The 13,928-nt window shown below is 40.0% G+C and overlaps 1 protein-coding gene across 3 annotated transcripts in view; it reads right to left on the reverse strand.

The window, feature by feature from the left end:
• Positions 1 to 2,781: 2,781 nt before the first annotated feature.
• The window catches only part of plekhh1 (pleckstrin homology domain containing, family H (with MyTH4 domain) member 1), a 49,836-nt gene continuing 38,689 nt past the window's right edge, over positions 2,782 to 13,928 (reverse strand). For all 3 annotated transcript variants that reach the window (XM_084044010.1, XM_084044012.1, XM_084044011.1), the window contains 11 exons: positions 11,918 to 12,094; positions 11,260 to 11,357; positions 10,434 to 10,611; positions 9,670 to 9,825; positions 9,232 to 9,329; positions 8,852 to 8,993; positions 7,778 to 7,917; positions 7,403 to 7,532; positions 6,847 to 6,930; positions 5,547 to 5,693; positions 2,782 to 4,964 (listed from right to left, as the gene is read on the reverse strand). In XM_084044010.1, the coding sequence (XP_083900136.1) occupies positions 4,809 to 4,964; positions 5,547 to 5,693; positions 6,847 to 6,930; positions 7,403 to 7,532; positions 7,778 to 7,917; positions 8,852 to 8,993; positions 9,232 to 9,329; positions 9,670 to 9,825; positions 10,434 to 10,611; positions 11,260 to 11,357; positions 11,918 to 12,094 (1,506 nt within the window). In that variant the 3' untranslated portion in view covers positions 2,782 to 4,808. The remainder of the gene's footprint in view (positions 4,965 to 5,546; positions 5,694 to 6,846; positions 6,931 to 7,402; positions 7,533 to 7,777; positions 7,918 to 8,851; positions 8,994 to 9,231; positions 9,330 to 9,669; positions 9,826 to 10,433; positions 10,612 to 11,259; positions 11,358 to 11,917; positions 12,095 to 13,928) is intronic.

The raw sequence follows: 13,928 nt of genomic DNA on the forward strand, positions 1-13,928 counted from the left end.
TAGGACAAAGCTCGACATGACCAGCATGCCAGACCAGACGCTTTCCAAACTATTCGAAATCACAATGTAAAACAATTAATAATATTTGTAATTCATTGTACACAAGTAGGCTACATATACAGACAGTATCTACTCAAAACAGAAAATATGTGGTGATGTATTATACGCCAACCCAAGGCCCAAATTCTGAAATGTATCTGGATTTATACAAATTGGCTGGTAAATTGGCTACTTAACATTTTACGTAAGCAAAGAATACATAGCTTTGAGCTGTATCCTGTCAGACCTGTTTGAGGATGAGACTGTTTGAATTGATTAGGTAAGGCCATGTAACAATAATAGATTTGTATACATTATGAAATTGTGAAAATGGGACATTCTGCATAATGAGTACTTTCTACTTTTGGTACTTTAAGTACATTCTGATGCCAATACCTTTGTGCTTTTACTCAAGTACATTTTGAATTCCGCACTTTCACTTGTAACAGTAAACAGAGTGGCCTATTTCTACATTGCAGTATTGATACTTTTACTTAAGTAAAAAATGTGAATACTTTTTCCACCACTAGAGTAGGACATGCATGAGTGCACTCCTATAGGTCAAGATTGTGGATGTCTGGCTTGCAAGACTATAAGGTCAAGGCGTAAATTGATACGGTATCATGGTTGCTTAACTTAGTACTTCGTTCTTATTTGTGTGAGTAGGCGTAGGCATATACTCTAAATGATTTATATTTTCTTCTTCATAAACCTAATGTATACATGGGTAAAAAAATAAAAAGAAATCCATAGCCATATTGGCCAGTGGGGAATAGGAATTTCTTCTTAGAAATAGCCCATTGAAAATGAATAAACAGACCAAATAAAACTACTGAATTATATAGATAGAAATATCATAAGGGTATTAAACCTGATTCTTTAGCTACATGTAGGCAAACTCATATCCCAATACCATAAACAGTCTTGCACAGAACTTCTTGGTCTGACACATACTGCACAGTAGGCCTAATCATGTAATGCAATACATTTGTGTTTATGCTCCAATAATGTAATTTCTTGAATACAGCTCTGCAAACTTAAGAAAAAATGCATTCTGTAATCTTTAGAGAGAAATGTGCCATTTTCAAACTAGTATACAATATTTAAATCTAAAACCATTGTACCCAAATCTAATCTAAAGACCGGTGAAGATGTTCAGATAGTCAGTTGCATAGGCTAAGGAAAAGTTTAGATTGAATATAGGTGAACATTTTGAAGATCTAAAAACATACATTTTATGTTTCTCTCTGACACACACACACACACACACACACACACACACACACACACACACACACACACACAATACATTACACGCACCGCACGCACATACACACGCACACACACACTGCCCTATAAGCGTAGTTTTCAAATCACTTTCACATATAAAGCCTGCAAAACTATGATTAAATGAGGTTTTGGAACAAAACATTGCCTTAACTATCGCCAAGAAAACTATCCTTTTAAACTGGAAAACTAGAAATACAATAAACATTAAGCAATGGATAAATCTCCTCAAAGAACACGTATATCAATGGAACAAATTACATATTACACTCGAGCACCAAACCTCATACTTGAAAAAATGTAGGCCCCCTCTATCATCACATTAGACTTGCCTGTTAACTAGCTGCACCGACACACACACAAACACACACACACACACACACACACACACACACACACACACAGAGTGTGTGTGTGTGTGTGTGTGTGTGTGTGTGTGTGTTTTTATTTCTTACTGTTATTTTGTATGCTGCTACAATATATGAGGGAGGAACCAGAACAAAATGTATACTTGTACACAATATGTAACAATTAGACACTTTGACCTTGAATTGTGCGTGTATTAAATACAATCAAGTACTTGCACACACACATTTTGTGCTTTGCGTTAGGTATATGATGATAGACAGATGAGGACATTTGACATATCTTGAAATATTTGGCTGTAATGCAAGAATATCTGTGATCTGACAATAACAGAAAAAGAAGGAAAAAACAACAAGGTTTTGGAACAATGTGTGCATGTTGCCACACTGAAATCTTTAAATTAATATTCAAGGTGGATTAAAAATCTTATAAAGCATTATGGCTGGGCCACATTGCTCCATGGAAAAATTAGAGAAGTTATTTGTTTTTTTGACGAGCGATGGAGGTGCACACTGAGTCAGCGTTGAGGCCTATAATGAGTATTTCATTTCATAAAAGAGCAGCTACGGAACAAGGGCTTCAGACAAACCATAAAAATGAATGATTTATAACGCAAATTTGGCAGGAAAATGCCATTACCACTTTGACCCGTTTGGACAGAAAGTCAAAGCTGCTCGCAACCCCCTAAACTCACACACTGGATACACCATGTATACAATATAACCATCGTCAAGTGTAAATCCTAATGTTATGATGTAATGAGTTTTAAAAAAAGTTATGATGACAGTGTAAAACAAGTGTTCTTTTTCCCATGAGACTAAATTGCATAACGGCGCGTTTCCTGGGTAAATTACACTCATTGGTGGAAACTTGTCTTCCAGAGGTATTTCAGTTTCTCAAGACTAGAAAATATTTTATGCAATTCTTTTTTTTATTTAGACTGAAATATATATTTTTATACAAAAATAGATATTGAAACCAAGTATAAGTTCACCCATGGTTGTCTAATGATGAAAATAAAATAACAATACAAGTTTAGAATAGTTTGAGAAAGTAAAATCGAATCAAATGCAGACGATAATATTGTGCCAGCTATTTTATTGTCACACACATACAGTACACATCCACCGTTACAAACATTATTGCTCAAAACAATCTCTTTCACATATAAAAGTAACAAATATAGTCTGCTCTTAAATTATTCTGCTACATGAAGCAAACAGTCAAAAATCATGTAACTTTCTAAATATAACTGTGACAATTCTGGAAAACAATACCTTTAAGCAAAAGCCCCAAAATGCTGGAAATTAAATAAATAACTAAGAGGAAAATGACCAAGACAGTGGTTCTATCCAAACATTTCAAGTCATCAAAACATTTTGGTAGCTCTATTCTGTGTCCACTCTTAAAACACTTAACCACAAAACATTTAAAAAGTATTTTGAAAATAGCTGATGTACAAGCTCACAACCCATCCTGATACAGCGCGTTGTGAGCTTGTTGATCACCTATTTTCGAAACATTTTAGAAAATGCTGAATTATTATTATTATTGTGCCCAAATTTGGACACCAGGGTTAAAGTGGTTAATGCCTGTGAGTTAGACTTTTCTGTTGAAAAGGTAAGGCTTAGTGAGTGGCTATGTTGGTGTTGTCAAAGGAATTATCACTTCTTTATCTACAGCAAATTAACAAAAAAAACGCATTCACACTAGTAATGTAAATATCACTACTAAACTTTCCTAGACACCTGCCATATTGGTTGTAGACTTTGAGCCAAATAGCCTTTGCAGATACATTTTTTAACCTACTAAAGTGCCAAACGGGTGTATAGTAGGCTACCACACCATCAGTTTGAGTGGCAGAAAAGTTTAGACCGTCAGAGGAAAGTAATATGAAAATCACTGTAGCGTACTTGTGGTTGATAACTTTCAACTGATTTCTTGTGATGTGGTACTGGATACCCCACTCAATTGTTACTCAGTAGGTTCAAACACATGCTAAGAATTGTCTGACAATTTGACCTGGATCTGGCTGCTTGCATGACTGTGACTAAATGCATATGATGGGAATGACACAATTAAGCCCATGATCATGGGACAGTTCTTCTTCAATGTTATGAAGACGACAATATACAAATAGATTAATATTAGATGCAGATTACATCTACAATTACAATTTACAATTACAATCTAATTGGAAAGTATGAAAAACTAGACACAGAATTTGTGTTAATGCACACTATGCTGTATCAGTGAATTTCAACAGGTCCCTTTCCGATAATACAGTACCGCTCAAGCATTATTTATACTTCTGTGTCAAAATAACTAATTATTATTAGCTGAAAATCTAGTGTTTTCATTAAGCAACATGGTCATATGACAAAGTATAAAGTAGCAAATCCCCTTCCATCAGGTAGTCTATGGAGGAGCACGTACCAGTGATCAATCACAATGAATGACATAATGACGATGCCATGCGAAAGCCTCTAACTTCTAAGGGATATTTTCAACCACACCCGTTCCATATTAAGTATGAAAGAGCATGAAAGCAACACATTTTTACTTTTTCATAGTAAAAAGGCTGAGGTCTGGAAGACTGGAATAGATGAACGCCAGGGCAAAAGCAAGACAGGGAGGTGTGGCCTGCTACTAAAATGACTTCTCGCCAAGTGGAAGTTCAAGAAGTGGCAGCCAGTCCTTGGCTCTCTGTTCTCTTTTAAATAACATTTTTCCAAGGCTTGATCTTTAAGGAAGAAAGTGATCTTCATGTACAGTAAACGAAGCAGAGTTGGATCACCCTTTTGTTGTAGAAATAAATACATACCAAATGAGAATTAATATCTCTGAATCTAAATCTTCATACATACCACAGATTCTGGAAAATAAAAAAAATAAAAAAAAAGGAAAATGATTTCCTGTTTCCTCTTTTGCAAAATGTAAAAAAAACTCCTGTATGCAATGCATTGCACTCCAGGTGAATGAGGGTAAAACGATGCCGCATTCTTCTATACCGTCCGTGAGTGTTAACGAGTACAGTCCTCTCCCTGTCATACCCTGTGGTTTAACAGTTTTACTGCCGCTAAGGTGCACCTTTAGGAGGTGGTCATTTATGCAGTTCACAGTAGTGTTGGGCCCTTGGTGGTGTAGTTCATGGAGGGGAAGTGCCGACTGTCTACGTCCCAGTGGCCCTGGGACTGGTGGTGGGAGGCAGACGGCAGGATGGGGGTCCAGTGGTTGATGTAGCTCGCCATGAGTAAAGTCAATTCCAGGATCTGGGAAGGGGAAGGACAGGTAAGATCAAATTGGGGATAATAGCTTTGCCATTATTAATATTCGTTTCATTTGATTCTGGGGAGCTGGGAAATGCACACTTGGTCACACAGGATCTCTCAAAGCTGATGTGAAAACCTTTAGAAATGCAACTGACCTAGTGCTCAAACTTATTAGCACGTCCTTCTGTAGTAACGTGACTCTGTGCTAAGGCCCCTTTGAGATTGTCTGCAATATACAAGATCAACCTGCTTTCTCCATTAGCCCAAGGTAGTTGAGTGTAATCCTATTTCATGACGGTTGAATAAAGACAAAGTTAAAGTTAGCTTTTCTCTTGCTTATCTTTGTCAGTTATTAGAAAACCCTCATAACACTTCAGCAGTTTGAGAACTGATTTCACCAACCCATGGTTTACTTAACGCCTCAGTTGCTAATGCCTTAGATCATCTAGCCAAGTGATAAATAATGACCTGGACTAGCGTTGCAGAAAAGCGGAAACTTGGCTCAGCATTTGAAGGTCTGAGACTGTCCACAAATCAATCTCCGCCTGAACATTTGTCCAGATGTACAACAGGAAAGCTTACCTTAGGTTTGGCCATTGCAAACACCAGCTTCTCCACACTCTTTTTCCCAACTCCTGGCTCCCTCTGCTGGCTCACGACCACCATGAAGTCGTCGCGGCATCCACCAAAGGTAATGACAGACTGATAGGAGTACGTGATCAGGGTGTGCTAAAAACCAAAGGATTTTCAGTGTGAAACATACAGTAAAAATGAAACGTGGAACAGTCAGTTTTTACTCTCGACCCAGAATAGACCATGTAATTCATGTCGGAAACCATTCTGGTGGTCTTTTTTTGTGTGTGTGTAAGGTACAAATTGAGTGCAAAGAAGCGTAACATAATTTCCGATGATTTATTGTGAATTTCTTTCTCTTTTACCATAAGCGTTACATGAGAGCACATGAGTGAGGCTGACGCCAAACCGAGAAACGAAAATTAAGGAACACAAGCTGCCGAAAATTACAGAGCTCAACCTAACGTTTATATGTTGGAACTGCTAGGTCCCTTGGGGTCAAGGGCGTTGAGTCAGTCATTGGTCATTTTTGCTTTCCTGTGGAGCTCTGGTGTTTCCAAACACCACAGAAGAAAAATCATTCCAGACCAGAGGGTCAACAAACCTCTGCAGCTGCGGCCTGGCCTGCAATCCAAACCTTTAGTTTTAAACCTGTGAATCCAGGGGCTTAACCAAAGCAAATTTCAAAATAATTTATTTAGAAAACTGATTTTCAGGTATGTAATATAGAAGCACACCGTCTTCACTTGCTCAATAGAGAAAACTTGTATTATTAAAAAGGCAACGTTTCGGTCATGGACCTTCCTCAAGCATCAGATGACTGAGGAGACAAGATTATTAGTTATTGTTAGACATTGTTTCCTGAGAGGTAATGCCAGCTAGCGCCCACCAGCAATAGCGATTCATAATCATCTGCGTTCATAATATAACTCACTGACGTGATTCCGAGGGTGAGCATGAGACCGACTGCATCCCAGATGTCCTTCTGATGGGTTTGATTGGTTGTCAGTGTTTCTGTCGTTCATAAAATCGCACTGAAAGTGGTCCAAACGATATCGTTCACAGCTACAGTTATCGTTCAAGTTGTGGTATGGACTCTGCCATCCACTTGAATTAGAACTATTTTAAAATGACATATTAATAGTTATCGTTGTCATGCATGGCGGGAACAGAGTTTACCGATGGAACCAAATGGACCCGTGGTTCCATTTGGTTCCATTGGTAAACTCTCAGAGTTATGGGGGTCCTTGAAATTAAAAGGTTTTGGAGCCACTGGTGTAAACAGTTTCCCTGCTGTATGTAGACTTACCATAGTGTAGTCCAGAACACACAATCCATCCTCATTGACAGCTAGCCACACCTGACACTGTTCAACAGGAGAGGGCGGGACCGGCTATGGACAGGAAGCACAAATAAAGTTAACCACTTGAGCCCTATATACTTCGGCGTATGTCGAATAGCGAAGATAGCTGATCTACAAGCTCACAAAGCTACATCACAACACATGAGTGAGTTACTGTAGTAGATAGGCTTTATTCGCTATAAAGAAAACCCACATTCGCCTATAATGACATGCCCACCATAGGGAAGCCAGGTTGAAAGTCAGTCATGCTAGCAAGGTTTGCAACTTAAAATCATGTCTCTCTTTGAGTCCTGTTTTACAACATGATAGACAAGCATGCAACCAGTCACGGCATGTCTTGAACTTGACAAAAGGAGAGTATTAATTTACTTGAATTCTTGCAATTACACAAGGTCAAAATTGAGCAGAGATACAGATAAAAACCATGAGAACAAGTCACAATGAGGCATATAATAAAACAAAGACAGGTTAGGAGTGAAAAGGAATCTATTTCAGCATTTACCTTAGCACTGAAGAGTTTAGCTCCAAATAGGGGCCACTTCCGAGCTACAGTTAGATATATTCTCACACACTCGGATGCACTGCACCCACGAAGCACAGACCACTTAGTGGCCAGACGTTCAGCAAGGTCCCTGAAATGGGGAAAAACTAAATATTTTGTCTTTAGTCACATGAACCCCATTCTGGGGGTGAACATTCAGAGAAAATAGCAGATCTATAAGCTCACAACGTGATTTTGAGGGTGAAAGTGTCACTGTATTTATTCTATTACATATTGTGTTTCTGATAATTACATAGCATCACAACAAACAATAAAGATACATTGCCTGTGGATGAGAACGTGACATATGAATGCTAAACAGTGCATGTGTTTTACCTGAGCTGCTCATTACAGCAGTCCTGCTTGTAGCGTTTGGGATAGAAGCGCTCCAGCACCTGCAGGAGAACCAGCTGGGATTTAGGCTGAGGAGAAGCAGGAGAGGAGGCCGCCGGTCGCTCCAGATCACCATGCTCAACCTGGGAATGGGACAGAGAGAAGGGAAGAAAATTATACTGGCTGATCTCAAGTCCAGAACAAGTGGTTGTCAATTTGATACTTAAAAGTTGGATTAACTAGTAAACAATGTGCAGTTTGTTCAATGTATAAGGTCAGTTCACAGCAAGCCGTGTGCAGTATTACATTCAGTACATACTGTCAGTACTCAGTAGACAATGACAGTTAACAGTGTACCAGAAGTCACAGAAGAGTCATTCCCAAAACATTCACAAGCAGACTTTTAAGCTTAATTTATACTCCATTGCACAAGGGTGTCCCTTGCCAAAAAGTACAGATTGTTAGCTTGAAGATCTGTTCTTTCTGGCAAGTGACACTATCGTACCAGAAATGAGGCGGCAATGCACTGTATAAAGAATGTTGTTTTGAGTGAATGTGATGAGAACGTGCTTCTGTAGGGCTGAGGGCTGTAGTTTTCTGCAGAGCAAACATGCATTCTATCCAGACAGTGTCATGTTGCTAACAACTCTGTTGCACTTTGATATACAATACTGGCATGCATTTGACGGTGTCTACTTGCTATCTTGTACCTCAGCTGCGGTACCTCAGTGGTAGATAATCAGCTATTAGACTGCGCAGAGATATGGCTGGAAAAAGTATCCACAGATGGTACGCTCTGCACTGTTTGTTAACCTTGCAGCGCTCTCGTAAAAAAAGGTCATTTTGATTGTAATGGTTTCTTTAGCATGGCATGATTTTACTGTTTGGGATAATGCACTTAAAGTTTGAGGAAATTAGGTTAGAGTTTCAGGAAATGCATCCAACGATTGAGGAAAAACTGTAACAGTGGAAGCTACTGTAACCTCACACTCAAAAGTGACCAAACACATTTTGAGTGTGAGGTAATAAATGTATTTGATTTGACTGCGCTTGTATCCTCAGATGACTTTTACCCACCTGAGCCATGAGGGCAGCCACCTCCAGAGCCAGCTCCTTGTTCACAGGGAAGTGTCCCTGGTGGACTTCGTCATTCACCTGGTAAGCCAGCAGGAGGCGCTCTCGCTCTGTCTCTCCCTTTGCGTGAGCCCGAAAACACAGCCTGCACGAAAAGATGGGTGGACGAGGACACACAGTATGAAGCAGTTTTTCAAACGATAAAATCTTAATAGACGTGACAGATAAAGTATGAAATAGAGACGAATAATAAGCAGAAGAATGCTTTCTTCTTCATGTTCAATCAATCAGGCTTTAACTGCATATTGCATTTCAAAGAGGTGATACATATGTGCAAGCCAGGACCTTCTGTTTTTATACAGATGTGTTTGGAGAAATCCTACCTGCTCTTGTACGTTAGACGGACAATTCTTGTCCCCTCATACTTCCCAGGGTGCAACTCTTTTAGGGCCTGCTCCCACTTGGAAATGACATCACAGATCTAGCACAAAGGAATAGGAAGTCAGAATTCAGAGATAGTGCACTTCAAAATGTAACTTATATTTTACACAAAAACTCCCCGCACAATTGTATGCGAATTAACTGTGTATTCGGAGACCTTTTTTCCTACACTTTCTATTCATCATTTATAGTGCACACAATACATCTTCACAAAGTTGCTTCCACCTTTTTTTTCACAATTTTATGGTTAACAAAAAAGAATGTCGCAATCGTCTAATTCTGAATGACAAAATGGCTTTACAGATACGCGGAAGATGTTGCCTTTTGTTGCAACCATTCAAATATGCATCCAGATTCTGAAGTCGCGGCTCTGCTTTCACCTTGGCAGAGGGTTGCAGGCAGTGCTCAGGGTCTTTGCCAGAAGGGTCGTCAGTGAAGAGAGCGAACCCAGACAGCTGAGGCTTCCTCATGCCCACCCTCTGGTTCAGAGTGTTGAGGAACTCCTCCACAGTTGTAGACCCATCAAACCCCACCACCTGCGATGAAAGAAAGGACATTGTTCACCTGCACCTGTCTGCCAATACAGAAATACTAAGAGGTTGAAAATGCAATGTGAGAGAGATAAGGATAAGGTATAGTATAGTACTCACTATACTTGTATTGTGTAGTACTCAGCACTATACTATACTTGGTTCTTTGTGGGGAACTTTGATTTTGGACACTAGAATCTGATTTCTTGCCATGTGGAGAATCGTTTTAAAGAATTCTGTGCCTCTAGACTAGAGTAAAGGTCCGATGGAATGCCGAACATTTTAGCACATTAACACATTGTTCTCTATGACCTATTGCACACCTACTGTACTCTGGAATTGCTGTCCGGCAAGTGGCTGCAACCGTGCATAATGTTGTCAACTGAACCCAGTTCGATTCCTGTGTTTTTCTGGATGCATTAAAAACTGATTGTCCAATAAAAAACATGCATTGCACTGTGTATGCAAGGGCCTTAAGCGAGTCAGATTACCCGAGTGATGTCACTCAGGTAATCTTCTCAGACTTTACCACTGCAGACACTATTCCGGTGTCTAAAATCAGCAAAGCGTCCCATTAAGTCAAGTAAATGGTCGTGTACGTCTGTGTGTATTACCTGGTAGGTGCTGTTCATGAAGTGAACAGGGATACTGAAGGGCAAGGAATGATGATATGGGTTCCTGAGCAGGATGGACACAATCTCCATACGAGACGGCTTAGCCTCCCTCTCCCCATTCTGTACGGTCCTCTCCACTGACCTCTGACAATATACTGCATACTTCCCAACCTCACTCCTAAAAGTACACACACACACACACACACACACACACACACACACACACACACACACACACACACACACACACACACACACACACACACACACACACACACACACACACACACACACACACACACACACACACACACACACACACACACACACACACACACACACAAAATGTAAAATCCTGAGTTTAACTCTGAGAGTCTACACAAGGATCTATTTGGTTCCACTAGAACACTCTCTGACTTACAAATGGATCAATTAACTGTGAACGTTGGCACGCTCTTGTGAATACAACGAAAGTACATCCAATACAATGAAAATGCATCCATCAAATTGTGAAATTATGCCAATTTGTCAGTCAATCCTGAAAAAGTTGTCTATCAAATTTTTGGAAATAATTATACAGTGATTTACCCTACAATTCAATCATAATATGATATTGTTATCATATAATACTTGTTGAAAACATTTTTTTTGCTTGCCTTTTATAAAAAAAAAGATTAAGGCCATGCTATTTTTACGTTTGGATAACTCCAATATGGGTCTATGCTTATTGACTGTTCTGACTCCATTTATGTGCCCACCCCCAAATTATTGGTTCATGCCTTCCGATATGCACCAGCCAATCAGCAATCAGCTCACATCAGCTCACCTTGGGTCAGCATTTCTCTGCAGGTATTGTCTCAAGTACCACAGGAAGTGCTGCTGGGGCAGGAAGAGAGCCACACATAGAGACAACAGCTGCCAGCACTGCACACAGAGAACAAGAGACATGGAAAACCCATCAATAAATGAATGAAGGAGCTACTCTTTCTCAGACACATGGAGTTGCTGTCTCGCTTTTCAGGTTCTAATGTCAGCTTAAATCGACAACTGGAGGGTAGTATAATTATATCTGTACACTGTCAGAGTAACTCACTGACTCAGTCACTAAATGCTTGGCTCAATAGAGGTCTCCCAGGTTTTGGTGATAAAACATGGTGGAAACAAAGTAAACTGTATTGCAGAACCAATCCAGAGTCTTTAGGGTGGTCCTTCCGATTGGGGCAGTCAGTGACAGGATTGGTTTACAAAGTAGTGAGCGTGCATTTGCTAGCGGGCCATTCTCGCCGCTGTACTAAATAAAGACGTATTGGTAAGCAAGCAACAACTGTGGAACTCATATTGTGTGTGTGTGTGTGTGTGTGTGTGTGTGTGTGTGTGTGTGTGTGTGTGTGTGTGTGTGTGTGTGTGTGTGTGTGTGTGTGTGTGTGTGTGTGTGTGTGTGTGTGTGTGTGTGTGTGTGTGTGTGTGTGTGTAACCAGTCTGACCTGTGTGAGGGAGTAATTGTTTGGCGTCCGTCGGTTTGTCTGTTTAATCAGCTGACAGTACATCTCATTCTGCAGCTCTGGGTGGGTCAGGCACACTTGCAATGCATTCTGGGCCAGCGACGTGTGGTAGTCGATGGATGGCGACTCCACCAGCACGTTGATGAACAGTTGACAGGACTGCAGAGGAGGACATAGTCAAAAACAGCTCAATAAAAATGACTTAATCTGTGTCATTCATATGTGCAATGAAAAAGAAACGCACACCAGGAATTTGGGCGAGGTGCCGATCAGAGAACAATTATTGAACGAAGAAAAATGTATCACACACTGCAGCTCCATAGACAGCCTGGCCTTCTTCAAGAACAGAAGCAATATTCTGATTATGAAGAAGATTACCATCTATATACTGTATAGATGAGATATGTACAGGTGATTGCGAATTGAGATTTCTCCGATTTGGCACAGTAAAACGTTACCATATGAAAACCTATGACCTTCTGACATGGTTTGAAAAGAAAAAGTCAACTGACCTACTGAGGAATTTGTTTGGTGAAAGGTCAAAGTTCAGAGAAATGTACACGTGTTGAGTAGTGTAGATCAGTGGTTCCCAAACTTGGGGTCGGCCCCCAAATTATTTTGGGGGGTCCCCAGTTTATTAGCTTAAAGTGCACCATTAAACTACTCAACTTAACGTTTTCTCACTCAACAGTAAACACTTAAAAAGTGTACACAGAAAAAGTGAACAGACCTACTGAGGTATTTGTTTGGTGAAAGGTCAAAGTTCAGAGGAATGTATATGTGTTGATGATATTTTTAATTATAACACCATCACCACCATGACACTATTAATGACATGCACCCCCTAGAGGCAGCTTGCACGCACCCCGGTTTGGGAATCCTATCCCTGCTCTATTCAGCTTATTCCTGGTACACGGCCACCGTTTAGGGAGGTAGGGGGGGTGGGGAGCCCAATATCAAGAGGTTTCCTGTTTACCAGTGTTGCCTTGTCTGCATAGTGCATATTATAAGCAACTTTGGTTTGTTTTCTGTAAAGTCGCTTGTAAATATTTATTGGTAGTTGTGGGTTGCGTTTTTTTGGGCTTGTTCCTAAAGTGTAGTTGCTTATTTGGGCTTGCTTCCTAATGTTCCGCGTCACTCCATCTGAAAATATTTTGTGCCAAATATTTAAAATATTTCACTTTTTTCCCCACTATTTTATTAAATGTGTTGCATCATCATGACGCGTTGTTTTTTGGGCTTGTTTTCATAGACCTGGCCACGTGTTTCTCTTGCAAAATCTGGCAACACTGCTGATTACCTGTATTACACCTGCAGTAGCCTACTAGGGCGGAAGTGAACAGTGTACTGAATGAAGCAGCACACAGAGAAAAACTCATGGCGTCGCCCTGGAGAAGGGCCAAGAACAAGGTGAATGGGATCATTTTCTGTACACAGAAATATTTATTGCATTAGTTTTCTTGGCACAGTGTCTCTGACCCTTGTATTGCTTACTTTTGGTTGCTTATAATGTAAACTGGAGCATGAGCTAATGTGACTGTTGCCACAGGTGTTCTATATAAACAAACCGAAAGCTTAAAACATAAAGTGGCAATGTAAATAATCAGAGCTACCACCAGGTGGAGGCACTAACACACACTATTAACACTGAATTTCTTGTAGGACATGGAGTTTGTAATGCAATTGAAACTTACTTTTTTTTAAATAAAAATACATTTATCACACTGTCAAATTGCAGTAGGAGCAGTTTGTCACCCCTGTAAGAATGGACAATTCTTCAACTTGATTATTCTTTGAAGTGACCGCTGTCTTTTAATGCAGCGAGACGGATGAAAACAAAGGAGCCCTTTCACCATTCTCATCGGTCAAATTCATGAATACTTCACAAAGGACAGGAGAGGAAAAAAAAAGTGTATACCCTTCAAAGTTCTGAAACGGGGGTATTTTTCCTACTCTTTTGTGCGCGTATGGGAATGTTTTTAAGGTTGGGTGG

The sequence above is a fragment of the Gymnoscopelus microlampas genome, assembly GCF_963454915.1.
Source record: "Gymnoscopelus microlampas genome assembly, chromosome: 20".
Classification (NCBI taxonomy): Eukaryota; Metazoa; Chordata; class Actinopteri; order Myctophiformes; family Myctophidae; genus Gymnoscopelus; species Gymnoscopelus microlampas.